Source organism: Octopus bimaculoides, chromosome 5, assembly GCF_046866305.1.
Source record: "Octopus bimaculoides isolate indiv1 chromosome 5, ASM4686630v1, whole genome shotgun sequence".
Taxonomy (NCBI): domain Eukaryota; kingdom Metazoa; phylum Mollusca; class Cephalopoda; order Octopoda; family Octopodidae; genus Octopus; species Octopus bimaculoides.
Genome location: NC_142932.1, coordinates 87,129,656 through 87,145,842, shown reverse-complemented (window position 1 = coordinate 87,145,842; position 16,187 = coordinate 87,129,656). Strand labels below are relative to the sequence as shown.

Sequence of the window (16,187 nt, the reverse complement as noted above, 5' to 3'; positions counted from 1 at the left end):
TATTTGTGTAATCATCTTCCTGACTCACATCAAGAATTTTGTAAGCCAATTGTAAAAACTAAGGGTGTTCAGTGCTAGAAACCATACCAAAGCAGACATTAGAGCCTGGCACAGCCCTCTCTGGCTTGTCAGTTCATGTCAAATTGTCCAATCCATGCCTGTAATGGAAGAAGAAGAAGAAGAAGAAGATGGTGGTGGTGGTGGTGGTGGTGGTGGTGGTGGCGGTGGCGGTGGTGGTGGTGGTGGTGATGATGATGATGATGATGATGATGATGTAGTAGTAGTAGTAGTAGTAGTAGTAGTAGTAGTAGTATACAGAAAGAGAAATGGAGAAATATATATTTTGGAGTTTGTATATATTTAAGCATGTAGATATATATAAGGTACAGATTTAGGTGCTTTTGGTGCTATTTTTCTAATGTTGTTATTCTGGGGTCATACTGCTTTAATATTTGCTTCAGATGAAAAACAAAGCTACACATTTGAATAGAGATGAGACTGGATGAGGTTCATGTGTTTTTCCAAAGTAAGTGAATCAAGTTACTTTAGTTCAGGCTAGTACTGAAAGTTTCCCAACAAACTTAACCCTTACTTCACACCAGTCACATTATGTGTTACTTATCTTAGAAACATGATACAATTCAATAAAAGATAGAATTACCTCAGATGGAAACTCACAGTTCATAAGTCTGTTTTTAATTTAATTATGTTTTCAAACCAAATATTTTTGTAATTTTAGTTTCCTTATGCACTTCCACAGAAAATTAATTCATTAATTTGTTTCAATGTTATTTTAACTTTATGGCAGTATCGTGGGTTTTTAAGTATGCCCTAATTAAATATTTCATTGAAATATTAATTGGTGTGATTTCAGATTATTTTTTTGTATGTTGGGGAAAGAGGAGGGCTTTCAATCAGATGAAGTAGAGCAAGCATCCATGACTCTTTTTTGTGTCTCCATTATTTGTAGGAGGAAGGAACAAAATTATTCTGAGGTTAGAGACTTAAAAGCTTGCAACAAACCTTGAAGAGCAAGGGGACCAAGTAATTTTATATGTCTACAACCCAAACACAAGGTGACTCCTATGACAGGATTCCACAAGGTGTCTGTCTAATGAATTTCACTAGCAAGACTTTGGTCACTCTGAGCCTATAATAAAAGATTCTTGTCTATAGGTGCAAGTTTGGCTGTGTGGTAAGAAGTTTACTTCCCAATCACATGGTTCTGAGTTCAGTTGCACTCTGTGATACCTTTGGCAAATATTTTCTACTATAGCCTCGGGCTGACCAAAGCCTTGTGAGTAGATTTGGTAGACAGAAACTGAAAGAAGCCTGTCTTATATACACCCAGAACCATATTAATAGCTTAGGAGTGAAATTTACAGCTGGATGCCCTTCCTAACACCAACCACTCAGCAGAGTGGACTTAGTGTTTTTTATGTGGCACAAGCTCAGACGAGGCAAGTAGTACTTTTTACATGGCACAAGCACAGGCAAGGTCAGTTTTGACAAGGTTTTTACAGCTGGATGCCCTTCCGAACACCAACCACTTATATATACACACGCACACACACACACACACACACACACACACACACACACACACACACACACACACATAAAAGTTAAAATTATAATTATATTCAGGTATAAACCTTGTAGAATGCTGTGTACAGCACAGTACATCCACAGTTATTGTCTACCTGATGACATCCAGTAGCATATACATCACTACTGATGATGAATATGTATGTGTGTGTGTGTGTGTGTGTGTGTGTGTGTGTGTGTGTGTAGTTATGGTATATTCTGTTAAGAATGTAGTAGAGTACAGTATAAAGCTCATCCTTCAGATTTCACTATGTGCTATCCAGTAGTAGTATTATAGATACTTCGAGGTTTGTGTTTGGATTTCTATCATGTGTGAATAAATTATTGAAAAAATTGGAGTCAACAAGAAGAAGTATGGTTGGGCATTTATTTTCAATCACATATGCAAGCCAGCTTGAATATGTGATTGAAAATAAATCTCTAACCGCACTCCTTCTTGTTGGACACCAATTTTTTCAGTTATACATATCATCATCATCATCATCATCATTTAACGTCTGTTGGTGGACAGCATGGGGTGGACGGTTTGACTGAGGTCTGGAGAGATAGCGACTGCACCAAGCTCCAATCTGATCTGGCAATATTTCTACAGCTGAATATCCTTCCATAGGCAAGCTCAGCAAACCAACTTGCTTAGAGTGGAAGAAGCAGTAGTCAAAGAAGTCAGAAGAGTTGGAAGTAACAAACAAAACTGTTGATTCTAACCAAAATAAAAGAACTTTAAGTAAGAGGTGAATAAGCATTTATGGAATAACTAAACATTTCTTTAGGGAGTTGTTAGAGAGTTCTTTTATTTACCTCTGAAATGTGTTGGCTTCTTTTAGTAATCTCTTCTTTTATTCACCAGTCTAATGATTTGTTTTTTTATCTTTTTTTTGACTGAACTGTTGTTACTTCCAAATTCATGGTACCATTCCACATTCTTCATGTTGCCAAGTTCACAATGATTATTTTTGCAGCAAATTCAAAACCTTCCACCTTACAATGACACCACTGTTTGCATTCACTAACTCACATTCACCGTCGCATCAAACTGACTTATTTACTGACGCCAAACTTCCTTGACACCAAATACTGTGTCAACTGTTCCACATGAATTGCCCGACACCATCTCACACATCAACTGCATGGCACTGGCTACTACATAAGACTGCTCATGTCTTTCTGTACATCACATGTCAATATTGCACATCATCTTTCGGCAGACTTCAAACCACCTGTTCAACACCATCGCCTCCTGTTCACATCGGCTAACTCACCACATGTTAACTAGTAGTCTTTATAATTCACCCACTCAGTAAAAAGCATACCAAAATCATGCTGCCTATGCTTTAAACAGTTATGTGACCAAAAATAATTATTTTTTCGTCTTCACTTGCAAAACCAGAAGACCATATATCATCATCATCATCATCATCGTTTAACGTCCGCTTTCCATGCTAGCATGGGTTGGACGATTTGACTGAGGACTGGTGAAACTGGATGGCAACACCAGGCTCCAGTCTAATTTGGCAGAGTTTCTACAGCTGGATGCCCTTCCTAACGCCAACCACTCAGAGAGTGTAGTGGGTGCTTTTACGTGTCACCCGCACGAAAACGGCCACGCTCGAAATGGTGTCTTTTATGTGCCACCCGCACAAGCCAGTCCAGGGGCACTGGCAACGATCTCGCTCGAAAATCCTACGGGAGCCAGTCAGGCGGTACTGGCAATGGCCACGCTCAAAATGGTGCATCTCATGTGCCACCCGCACAAGAACCAGTCCAGGGGCACTGGCAACGATCTTACTTGGCTTGCCGGGTCTTCTCACGCACAGCACATTTCCAAAGGTCTCGGTCAGTAGTCATCGCTTCGGTGAGGCCCAATGTACGAAGGTCTTGCCTCACCACCTCAGCCCAGGTCTTCCTGGGCCTACCTCTTCCACGGGTTCCCTCAACTGTTAGGGTGTGGCACTTTTTGACGCAGCTATCCTCATCCATTCTCACCACATGTCCATACCAGCGCAATCGTCTCTCTTGCACGCCACAACTGATGCTTCTAATGTTCAGCTTTTCTCTCAAGATACTTACACTCTGACGGGTATTCACATTGACATTACCATATATATATATATATATATATATATATATATATATATATATATATATATATATGTATGTATGTGTGTATATAAGGTGGGCTTTCACACAGTTTTTGTCTACTAAATTCCCTCATTAAGCATTGGTTGATTTGGGGCTATAGTCAAAGACACTTGCCCAAGATTCCAGGCAGTGGAACTGAACCTGAGACCAAATGGTTTCAAAGCAAGTTCCTTAAAAAATAATCAGTAAGTCTTAAATATATTCCATAAGTAATAATTTTAATGGATTACCAAAAAAAATAAATGAATAAATAAAATAAAAAAGACAGTAAAGATAGCCATTGTCTTAATCTTGACATTTCTGTGAGAAAGTATAAATCCTCCTCTTCTCAGCTAAACTATTAGAAATAGTTGTCAACAGAAGTATTTATTAAACAATTGAAAGACATATTTCACTAACTTTCTCTGATGAATAATTGATAATCAGGGATTATCTTCAATAGTGATTCTGTTAAGTAATTAACACAAACTAAATATTAGCCAAAAATTCATTTGTTAATCATTAAACTTTATTTATTTATGTAGATATACTGCATTTGTTTAAGTCATTACAAGTAGTCACCGAATTGGAAAAAAAAAATTCAAGTATTTGACACAATTTCTTTACAAAAACCAAGACCACCAATGCTGAAGTCATATAAGAAGAGTGTTCTGCTACAGAAAAATACTTCAAGGTTTAAACATCTTAAAATAAATCTTGATAAAGTGGACAAGTACAAGATAACAAGTTTGTTTTAAATTATTTTTCCAGCAGGGAAGTACAAACATGAGATTGAAAGCATTAGAAAAATACAGTTTGAAAATATATTACAATGAATTATAGCATATGCAGGCAGAATAGCAGACAAAATAAATATTTTATGAAAGGGCAAAATGATCAGCATAATAAACTCTCTTCTCTTGGACGAAATTATATAATTAGACTGGTTTATGCTATGATGTACATTATGATGTACACTGTGATATACTTTAAAATGTACTGTAAGATATAAATCATGATGCACCTTATGTTCTGCACTATAATATATAGTAAGAAATACTATATGGTGTACACTATGATGTGTCATAAGATGTACTGTGTGATGTACACTATGACATACACGATGATGTGTCACAAGGTGTACAGAAAAAAACTATCATTTGATGTACATTATGATGTACAGTTTGATGTACATTATGGTGAATAGTAAAATGTATGATGTACACTATACTATGTTACACAGTATACATTTAATATGAGATGAACAGCGATATACATCAGATGTTCAACATGCGTAATGTCCCTAAACCATAAAAGTATCAGAATGTTGCGATTTCGCAAATGACAAAGATATTTGAATCAAAAGAATTGTTCATCATCAGATTTTTCCTCATTATACGTTCTTTATTTGCATTCCAATTATGATACTTTTTCTTTAGATAGTTTTTTAAAAATTACTTTCAAATTACTTAGTTAAAACTATCCCTAACTCCTTCATTTTGGGTTATATGCTGGTGTAAACTCAAACCATTCAGTGAGAATACCTGCAATTGGTTCCCATAAGCAATAAGGTAGATGTGAGTAGAGAAAAGGTATCAAGCGTGATAGAAACCCCTTGTAGTAAATTTGTTTGGGTTCTGGTGAAAGCAGGCCATCTATCATTGCTTCAAACACCGGAGAGAAGTCACTGGATAACATGCTGTCAGTATCTGAAAATAACCAAGACAAGATTTTAATGAAATCCTTCCTTCTCATTTATACAGTTTCTATTCTTTATAACTTTTACATTCATTCAACAACCACAATAACCATATTGTGACAACAACTTTGCCTGTTTAATTTATTAACAATTTTTACTTTCTACAGCTAAGTACCTTACTGTTTGTTGAATACTCTTGGCTCTATAGGTACTTGATATGGAGATAATTAAAACTGCCATGAGCAAATCCTTAAGTTGCTGCCTGTTGTTACTGCTACTACTACTGCTATTGATATTATTTCTCAAATGGTTTTTGCTGTTGTTACTCCTGCTGCTGCTGCTGCTGCTGCTGCTGTTACTGCAACTGTTATTGTTGTTGTTGGTGGTGGTGGTGTTATAGTTACTGCTATTGCTGTTGTTGTTGATGTTGCTGCATCTGAAAGCTTGACATTTAACTTATCATGAATAAGATGGTGTTCTTGAAAGTATATGATATCAATGTTGACATCTGCTCCAGTTGCTAATTCAGGCAGTTGGTTGATTGTATTTTAAGTGCAAACAAATTAAAGCTTGAGAGGATATCATGAAATGTTTACATTTCGTCTACATTTATTAGTGTTTTTCAGAGGTGGAGGCTGCTTGTTTTTGTTCTGTAGCTGATTTTTTGAACACAATGTTCTTCATGCTTGATGATAAAATGAGTAATATGGAATGAATGTTTAGGTAGAATTAAAGTCATTCTAAATTCTTTGGTATCCAAATGACATCTGTGTTTACCATTTCTATAGATGTTATCAATCAGTTGAATTGATTTGACTCCATCTTCCATCATCTAGTGGATTTCATTATTGATCATTGCTTAAATGATTCCTCTGCCAAAATTTTGCATCCATCATACTGCTTCTCAAAGTTTTTGGTAGGATTCTCATTTAATCTTATCCCTCACTTCAAACCTGTCCAGCCTAGTTAGACCAGACAGGAGTAAAACTTCTATCATTATAGCACTTTAGGTCATAGTGATATGCAAGCCCCCACTACCACAATCAAGGTGTGAATTATTAATGGAGTAAACTGATAATTAATTAACCTGAATTCATAAATCCAGATCTGATGACCTGAAAGTTTCCCATATGTCATTTTGAAATCTCAAATCATAAGTCAATATCATTTCATATTCTCAAACTCCATGCCAATATTTACTTAAACACAAGGCATTATTTACTTAAATTCATGGTTTGGCAGAATCATTAGAACATCAGAAAAAATACTTTACAACATGTGTTCCAGTCCTTGATGTTCTGAGTTCACATCCTATCAAGGTTGACTTTGCCAGTCATCCTGCCGGAGTCAGTGAAATAAAGTGCTAGTCAAGTACTGGAGTCAATGTAATTGGTTAATCCCCACCCCCTGCAAAATTACTGGTCTTGTGTAATAATTACTCATGCACATAACAATGTTTCCTTAAACATGAGGCAATATTCACTTAAACACATGACAATATTTCATGAAAGCACAAACAAACAATTTCTATATACGACGTTTTTTTAACTAAATATTTTTTCCTCAAGTTTCAAATAAGGAGGCTTACTAGACATTTTACCTTAAATTAGAGGAGCCAATATTTTTTAATGGATCAGTATTCATTCACATCAATGTGATAAATGTTCTTCTGTATAATATTATTTGATTATGTTGAAATGGGGCTGCATTGCATAATAGCTTCTACTGAAGAAATATGATGGCAAAAATTCTTTCTAGTATCAAATATATAAAGTAATGTAAATATTTTTTTAAAAAGGCATAAAACATTTGATGCTCACGTTTTGTGTTGATAAAAAATCCTTCTCTCCCAAAATCTTTCTGTACAATCTTTGGTGCTTGCTGCCACCATTTTTGAGCCATTTCAACTTTGTCATAAGAAATTATACCTGAAAGTAATAAATATTTTTAGAACTGATGAAACAATTGCAACTAGAAAATTTCTCAAAGGCTTCATATGTGACAATTTGGAGAAGACTGACACATGTGACAATAAAACTCAAGAAAACAACAGATTTTTCAGAAAACAACAACATTCTTTATGTCAAATAATAACAATCTTATAATGCTTTCTACTATAGACACAAGGGCTGAAATTTTGTTTGAGAGAGAGAGCTGATCGATTACTAGAAACCGAGTGCTCATCTAGTGCTTATTTTATCAACTCTGAAAAGATGAAATGCAAAGTCAACCTCAGCAAGATTTGAACTCAGAATGTAAGGCCGAAAGAAATGCTGCCAGCATTCTGCCAGTTCACCACCTTTAATAAATTTGTAACAATGTACAATTCAATTCAAGCTGTCAACCCTTTAACCACAAAATTAAATTTGATGGTTATTCCAGTAACTATAAAAAACAAAAAAAAAATAGAATTGGCATTTTTCACAAGTCACATTGCCTCAATAAGTTTGACATTTCAACAAAAATATAGCCTTAAGTATGACATTCTCCAACAAAAAATAGATTGTTATATAAAACTGCTTTCCACAGTTGAAATTTTGAGTCAATATACTTGATTTTTTGCAGTAATGGAGTTAGCATAATTACAAGTATAACTTTGTAAAGGTGCATGGCTTAATGGATAGGGTATTTGGCTCAAAATCATAAGGCTGTGAGTTCAATTCCTGGCAGCATGTTATGCCCTTGAGCAAGACACTTTACTTCACTTTGCTCCAGTCCACTTAGCTGGCAAAATTGAGATATACCTGTAACTCAAAGGGCCAGCCTTGTCACATTCTGCGCCATGTTGAATCTCCCTGAGAACTATGTTAAGGGTACGCACGCATGTCTGTGGAGTGTTTGGCTATTTGTATATTAATTTCATGAGCAGGCTGTTCTGTTAATCAGATCAACTGGATCCCTTATCGTCACAATCGACAGGGTACCATTTTTTTTTTTTTTTTTTTTTTAGTTTTTAAGAATTACTTCAAATTTAACTAAAGTTGAAAATTTTGATATTCTGGAAAATCAAGATGACTGGGACATCAAGTTTTGGCAGATGAAACTTGAAGTTCCAGTGAACTTGGCTTTCACAATAAATTAGATTCTTCACTCAGTGTAGAATCACACTATCAGTAAATACTTAGTTGGTATTGTTAAGAGTGCTTTAACCCTTTAGCATTTAAACTGGCCACATCCAGCTAAAATATTCCACCTTTTTTTTGTTCAAACTGGTCAGATCTGGTCTCTCACACCTACCCCTATAATGTTATTCTAAAAACAAACAATCACATCATCAAAATCTCAAAGCTACAAGATAATTCATGGCTAATTTAAAATAATGTTAATAAATAAGCATTGTATTTGACAGAGTAGTAAGTATGCTAAAGGGTTAAAATCATCATTTCTGCAATAGGCACAAGGCCTGAAATTTTGTAGGGATCTGGGCCAGTTGACTACATCAACTCCAGTACTCAACTGATATTTATTTTACTGATTATAAAAAGATGAAAGGCCAGGTTGATCTCAGAATGTAAAGCTTGAACAAATACAATACTACTAATAATTTTATCACCTGAAGAGTATTATATTTTAGTACTGTAATATTTTATAAATATATTGAAATAACATTGTTTTATTGTATTAAATATTTTGATGTACTTTAGCTGATATATAACTAATGCTTACCTGTTTTATAACCACTGGGCACAATTGTGGATACTTTCACTCCCCACTGCTCATTCTCAGCACGGAGAACTTCTGACAGCATGAAGAGAGCAGATTTTGAGCAACAGTAGGCACCCATCAAAGCTACTGGAGCTAAACCAGCATTACTGGATACATTTACAATCCGACCTTGACTTCTGCGGAGTAAAGGTAAGAATTTGCGGCACAACAGGAATGGCCCTCGAAAGTTGACATCCATAATCTTAAGTGAATCATCTGTAGATATTATTTCTGAATTGCCTATGTAACATATTCCAGCATTGTTAACCAATCCCCACAAAGCTGGAAAAAGCAAAGATTGTAGAGTTAGCCAAAGAAGTGGGTATTCATAATTGTTGTTCTTTACATTGCAACAGAATTTCAATTTGTATCAATTTTATATTGGAATTTCAAACTTTCTTCAGTCTTAACATTCACACACACACACACACACACACACACACACACACACACACACACACACACACACACCTTCTAATAGTAGCTACAGTGGGTATCAGTTACAATTGTGTGGCTGCTACATGTAAGTGAAGGCACATGGTCTTAGAATTAGATGAGACTATAAGAGTGGTAGCAGGGAAGCTTACTCAGTCTGTAATTGAAATCAATATGTTTAACAGAGTCTACACTGTTACAAGCAACTAAACAAGGTGTCTAGTTTTAGTATAGCTTACATTCTTCCACCAGCCAGGGTCAGAGGCTTCCAAAAGGGTCAGAAGCTTCCAAAAGGGTAATGAGCACTGCTCTTCATGTAGTTCCACTCTACTCAGCTGTAATGGGTACCAGCTGAATATTGGTGCTGCCCTCTCTCCCTCCACCTGTCACATCCTGAATGTTTTGCTGTATCAAGTGTGAGGAGGCCAAGAGGGTGTTTATGTGTGTTTGCAACTACAAAGGCACCTAAAACAACTACTGAAAGCATGATACATGCTGTCATGCTATATCCACTTACAAATAATGACTGGTTGCACCACATGTAACTAGACAAAACTTCTAAATAAATGCCTTATTAAATTTATAACTCATTAGTTTTAAGTTCAAATTCACTGGAAGTGTTTTGTTTCACAGTGTTTTGTTTAATGTTTATTTTTCTGTGCTAGCTTGAAAGGGAACAGATTTTGAGGTAGAATTTTATAGCTAGGTGCTTTTCCTTTTACCAGCCCACATGTTGTTTTTTCATGTAAGAGATAATTCTACTCTACAGGTCTTCAAAAGCACTCTGATTAAAGGGTACTTGGGAGGCCAGGATACTTGAGGGTCAATGGATTCTAAATTAGGGTAGATTACTCACTCTGTGATTGGAATTAATATATGTAGTAGAGCGTGCCCTGCCGTGAGCATTAAGTTATGGTTTATAGTCTAAGGTTAACATATACCCTTTCACCCACAAGCATCTGAAGCCTTCAAATGGGTCATAAGTACTGCTCTTTTTTATCCTCTAAAAAATTTAAGCAAAGAGAAAAGCCTTTCTATACTTACATTCTTCTCCTAAAATGTCTTTAACCTTTTCAAATGCATTCTCAACTTGGCTGCAATCTGAGACATCAAGCTGCAAGACATGAAGTCTGCTAGAACACTTTCTCTGCAATGAATGGGCACCTTCACCATCTTTGTACAGACATCCTGCAAACACAATGAATCCCAGCTTGTCAAGTCTCACTGCTAGCCCATGGCCAAATCCCTGATCACAACCTGAAGGGATAGAAAAAAAATGTAATTGAATATCCATCTACAATAATATGTATATATTATACATATATATACATACATGCATATATATATATATATATATATATATATATATATATATATATATATATATATATGTATATATATATCATTAACATCATCATCATCGTTTAACGTCCGCTTTCCATGCTAGCATGGGTTGGACGATTTGACTGAGGACTGGTGAACCAGATGGCTACACCAGGCTCCAATCTGATTTGGCAGAGTTTCTACAGCTGGATGCCCTTCCTAACGCCAACTACTCCGAGAGTGTAGTGGATGCTTTTACGTGCCACCGGCACGGAGGCCAGTCAGGCGGTACTGGCAATGGCCACACTCAAAATGGTGTATTTTATGTGCCACCTGCACAGGAGCCAGTCCAGCAGCACTGGCAATGATCTCGCTTGAATGTCTTTACACATGCCACCGGCACAAGTGCCAAGAAGGCGACTCTGGGCACAGGTGCCATCACGATTTCACTTTCGCTTGCCCCAACAGGTCTTTGCAAGCTGAGTTTAGTGTCCAATGAAGGAGACGACATTGGCATGGTTGCCAGTCGTCGAATTTAGATCGATTTCGGTTTCACTTGCCTCAACAGGTCTTCGCAAGCGGAGTTTAGTGTCCAATATATATATATATATATATATATATATATATATATATATATATACATATCATTCAACCACGGTAGTGATCGAATATATTCTTAAGTCCACCATTTCATCAATTGCAGCAGCTTCTAAGCTTCACCACTAACTCAGTTCTCAACTAAATTGCAAACTGTTAATAATTTTAAAGAGGACACCTCCTCAGCTACACTTTGGCATAAATAGTTTGAGATTTGGTTTAGAAGAAAAAAAGCTACATCAAAATATGTCAGACTTCAAGGTGGGCAGTAAGGCAGATACTCGTCTTCAATTAACATAAATTTTTTTAATTTTAAAATAAAAGTATACTTTTCTTAGGCTTAAATTATAGAAAAATGCATGAGGAATTCAGAATCATTAGTCTCATTGAACAAAAATTAGTAGAAAAATGGTTATGAGGTAAAATGTCATGAAATTTAATGTCAGTAAGTGAGGAAGTAAGAAGTAAAGCCACAAGCAATAAGAATAAAGAATATATTTCTAAAATGAATGTCTACGTTTTAAGTCGGTGAGCTGGCAGAAATGTTAGTGTGCTGGGTGAAATGCTTAGTGGTATTTTATCTGTCTTTACATTTTGAGTTCAAATTTCACCAAGGTCGACTTTACCTTTCATCCATTTCGGATCTATTCAATTTGACGTACAGATTATTTAATTAATTTTTTTTTAACTAAACACTTTGAATCTTCCAATACTGGTAGAATGTATCACATAGAACAGGGTTTACTCTTAACGTTTCGACAAAATTTTGTATTTCAGAAGTTATTTCATCACAAGTTACAGAGTGACAATGGACAAATTAGTGTTTGATAAGTGCCAATACATGAAACTCTCAGCTTTTGACTTACTCTCTAACTTCTGCCAATAATATATATACATATTGCATATATATGTAAAAAAATCTGATCACGCAATCGAACCAATGAAAGAGCCTCTACCTGGTTGCTCGACACACTCAAAATAGCAGCCTACCTAAATCACACGCCCATTGTATGTAATGTCCTAGATTATCCCTAAAAAGAAGGTTTTCTGATGGCTGGAATGTCTTTGATGATACATTTGCAGTATCGGGGTTGATTTGGGGCTAAATAACAACAATATTATGGTAAATTTCTATATTAATACCTGCACGATTTTCACTAAGAAAAAAAAACAAAAAATTTGATTTTTTGCATGGAATCAAGTACCCTGACCTCCTAATATGCTGCAAATCTCTTATTTTGGTTCAGAAAAAATTAGGTGGGGGGTTCTCCCTACCAATTCTGGAATGATTGGAAATTTTCTTTTTTGTTGAATGAATTCTTGTGACCTCCGAATATTGCAAAATTAGGTTACTTAAGGTGAGCCTGGTAACTGATGGTTTTGGGGTTTTGTTGTTTGTAACTTTTGGTGAGCCATGGTGCAACCAACAACCTGGTAAAAATCCCTGACATTAGTTTGATGTGGATGGGTAATATCAAATAATTCAATCACAACATATTTTTTAATTAAACATGGAAAAAATTGAAATATTATCATCACTTACATGGAAAAATTGAAATATTATCTTTTAGTATTTTATAAGGTAAAATCTTAAATTATTAATTGACACATTATTAATTATCTTATAATAGCAATGCCGGGAAAAATTATGGATTACATGGAAAAATGCAAGCATGAAAAGTTATATTCTTAAGATTATAAACCTGGAAAAGTACAGGACAAGTTATTACACCTGTAAAAGTATATGACAAACTATTACTTCCAGTAAAGTAAAGAATAAGAAAATTTTTTACTTAAAATATTGCAGCTAAAATTAAAGTTTGAATATTAAAACTTATTTTATTATTGTTTACAAATAACACTATACTTATTTAAGTAGAATTTGGCTAATTTACTACCTTAAATACAGAAAAAAGTGACTCATTAGACAAACTTACAAATAAGATGAACAGTTTTGTACAATAAATGTAAAGAGTGTTTGTCGCCCACCGCCACTTCACGACCAGTGTTGGTGTATTTATATCCTCGTAACTTAGCTGTTCAGCATAAGAGACCAGTAGAAAAAGTACCAGGCTTAAAAAGAAAATGAGTTCTGAGATCTATTATTGTGACTAAAATTCCTGAAGGCATGCTCCAGCATGGCCGAGTCTGATGTTTAAAACAAGTAAAAGATAAAAGAAACTATAAAAGATACACATACATGTGTGTGTGTATGTATGTGTGTGTGTGTGTGCGTGTGTGTGTGTGTGCATGAGTGTCTGTACGTGCATGTGTGTGACTCATGTACATATACAATTACAGAGACATACAGCCACATACTGGGCACAAACAAAACACTTTCCATGGTTGATTGCACACACTTCCCATGGTTAAATATGAGTAGTATTACTGTGAAAGAGAAGTGAATACATTTGTATTTATTTTGAGTGGTGGTATGTATATAGGAATATGGCCAGGCCATTGAGAATACAGAACACAAGCTTAAAAGTCTTGTGTGTCAACATACACACACAAACACAAACACACAAAACACAATTAGTTTTAAATGGTTGAACTCCTAGAGCTCCTAAATGATAACATGTATATAGTGGGTTAAAAAAATACCTTTTGATATAAAAAGGCAACCATATATAATGAATTATTTCATGCTCTCCAGAAGTTTTTAAATTCTTATGCAAGCAACACACATATATGTGTACATATGTATCACATGATTGACCAGGCTATCAGATGTTGTTACACATCACTGGTCATAATTCACATTTGCTGTGTTTTAGCCTTCAAATAATGCCACCCCACTGGCTAGGTGAGCTGGCCATCAACCCCCACCTGATCAAAGGGAGATTGGAGCAATGTGAAATACAGTGTTTTGCTCAAGAACACAATGCACCACCCAGTCAGGGAATCAAACCTATGATCCAGTAATCGTGACTACAACAGCCTAACCACTAGGCCACATGCCTTCATATATATATATATATATATATATATAATGATAATAATAATAATAATAATAATAATAATAATAATAATAATAATAATAATAATAATAATAGGGAATAAATATATATATATATATATAATAATATTAGGGAATAAATTCCAAAACTTACAGGGAAAAATTCAATTTAGCAATGCTAAATCAAATTTCCCAATATAAAATATATATATGTATATAATTTAAAGAAAAACCACTATTAAATAATTCAATAAAGAAGTTAATTCATATTCTCCAGAAAATAAATATATCATAAAAACCTTATTCAAAAAATCAATAAAATACAAAAAGGATGACTAGTAAATGATATAGTCATTCTTTTTGTATTTTATTGATTTTTTTAATAAGTCTTTTATGATATATTATTTTCTGGAGAGTATGAATAAAATTCTTCTTTATTGGATTATTTAATAGTGGTTTTTCTCTAAATTATATATACATATATATATATATATATATATATATATATATATATACACACGCACACATATATGTATGTTTGTGTGTACATGAATGTATGTATCTTTATATATATATATATATATATATATATATATATATATATATATATATATATATAGAGAGAGAGAGAGAGAGAGAGAGAGAGAGAGAGAGAGAGATAGATAGATAGATAGATAGATAGATAGATAGATACATACATACATGCATACATCTCTATCCTTATAAAAAGCAAAGTTTGTTTGTACATTGACCGTTGAAAATGCTAAATGAAATTGATAATATTTCAGGTTTTTCATGACATTTAAATTAATTTCACCATTCCACAGATAACTATTCACTTATTTTCCAAAACTGGATTGGGTAGAGCTGACTTGGTGGTGTATTGGTTCCTATTTCTAGCAATCCATGTACTGTCTATTTCACTGTAATGTCTATGTATCTTTATAAAAGCAAAGTTTGTTTTTACATTGACCATTGAAAACACTAAATAAAATTGATAATATTTCAACTTTTTCATGTCATTTAAATTAATTTCACCATTCCACAGATAACTGTGCACTTATTTTCTGAAAACAAAATGGGGGCAGTGGGTGAGTTAGTGGTGTATTGGCTCCTATTTGAGAGTGGGACTATAAAAAATCAGGAGGTACAAGAGGTGAAAATATCTATTTAACCGCTTAATATCTGTAAGATTACAGCCATTTCCCAGCCCTCATCATGTAATAGTAATTTCAATGGATAAGAAATTACTCTACATGTCTACACAAATATGTACACTGCATATTGCACATTACAATTCTACAACTATAAATCAATGCCCATACAGAGGGCTAATTCTTCAGATCACCAGAACATCATGGTTACACCAAGGAGTTGAATCATCGGTCTAATTATGATGTGCTGGTGATTTGATGAGCTAGCATTCTTTATTTGCATTGATTTATGAAGATACAATTGTATTGTATAATGCATACCATGTATGTTGTGTAGAATAAATTACATAAACATAGTTTACTATATGCTGAAATTATTATTACATGATGAAAGTTACAAAGCAGCTATAATTCTATGGATATTAAGTGTTTAAATATATTTGCCTCTCATGCCTCATAACTTTTTATGGTCTGTATGCTCCTCTTGAAATAATTTCATAGATTAGATCTCATGGAATTCAGCTGCGTAGGACTCTACATTATATCCTCTGAATTAGATTATTATGTAGTAAAGTAGCCAGGCCCACTA

General features: G+C 34.5%; 1 protein-coding gene across 1 annotated transcript in view; it reads right to left on the bottom strand.

The window, feature by feature from the left end:
- Positions 1-4,233: 4,233 nt before the first annotated feature.
- The window catches only part of LOC106879334 (estradiol 17-beta-dehydrogenase 2), a 15,710-nt gene continuing 3,756 nt past the window's right edge, over positions 4,234-16,187 (bottom strand). Inside the window, exons 2-5 of the mRNA XM_014928843.3 lie at positions 10,610-10,822; positions 9,092-9,412; positions 7,246-7,353; positions 4,234-5,435 (exon numbers count right to left, since the gene is read on the bottom strand). Coding sequence (XP_014784329.2) covers positions 5,221-5,435; positions 7,246-7,353; positions 9,092-9,412; positions 10,610-10,822 — 857 coding nt within the window. The 3' untranslated portion in view covers positions 4,234-5,220. The remainder of the gene's footprint in view (positions 5,436-7,245; positions 7,354-9,091; positions 9,413-10,609; positions 10,823-16,187) is intronic.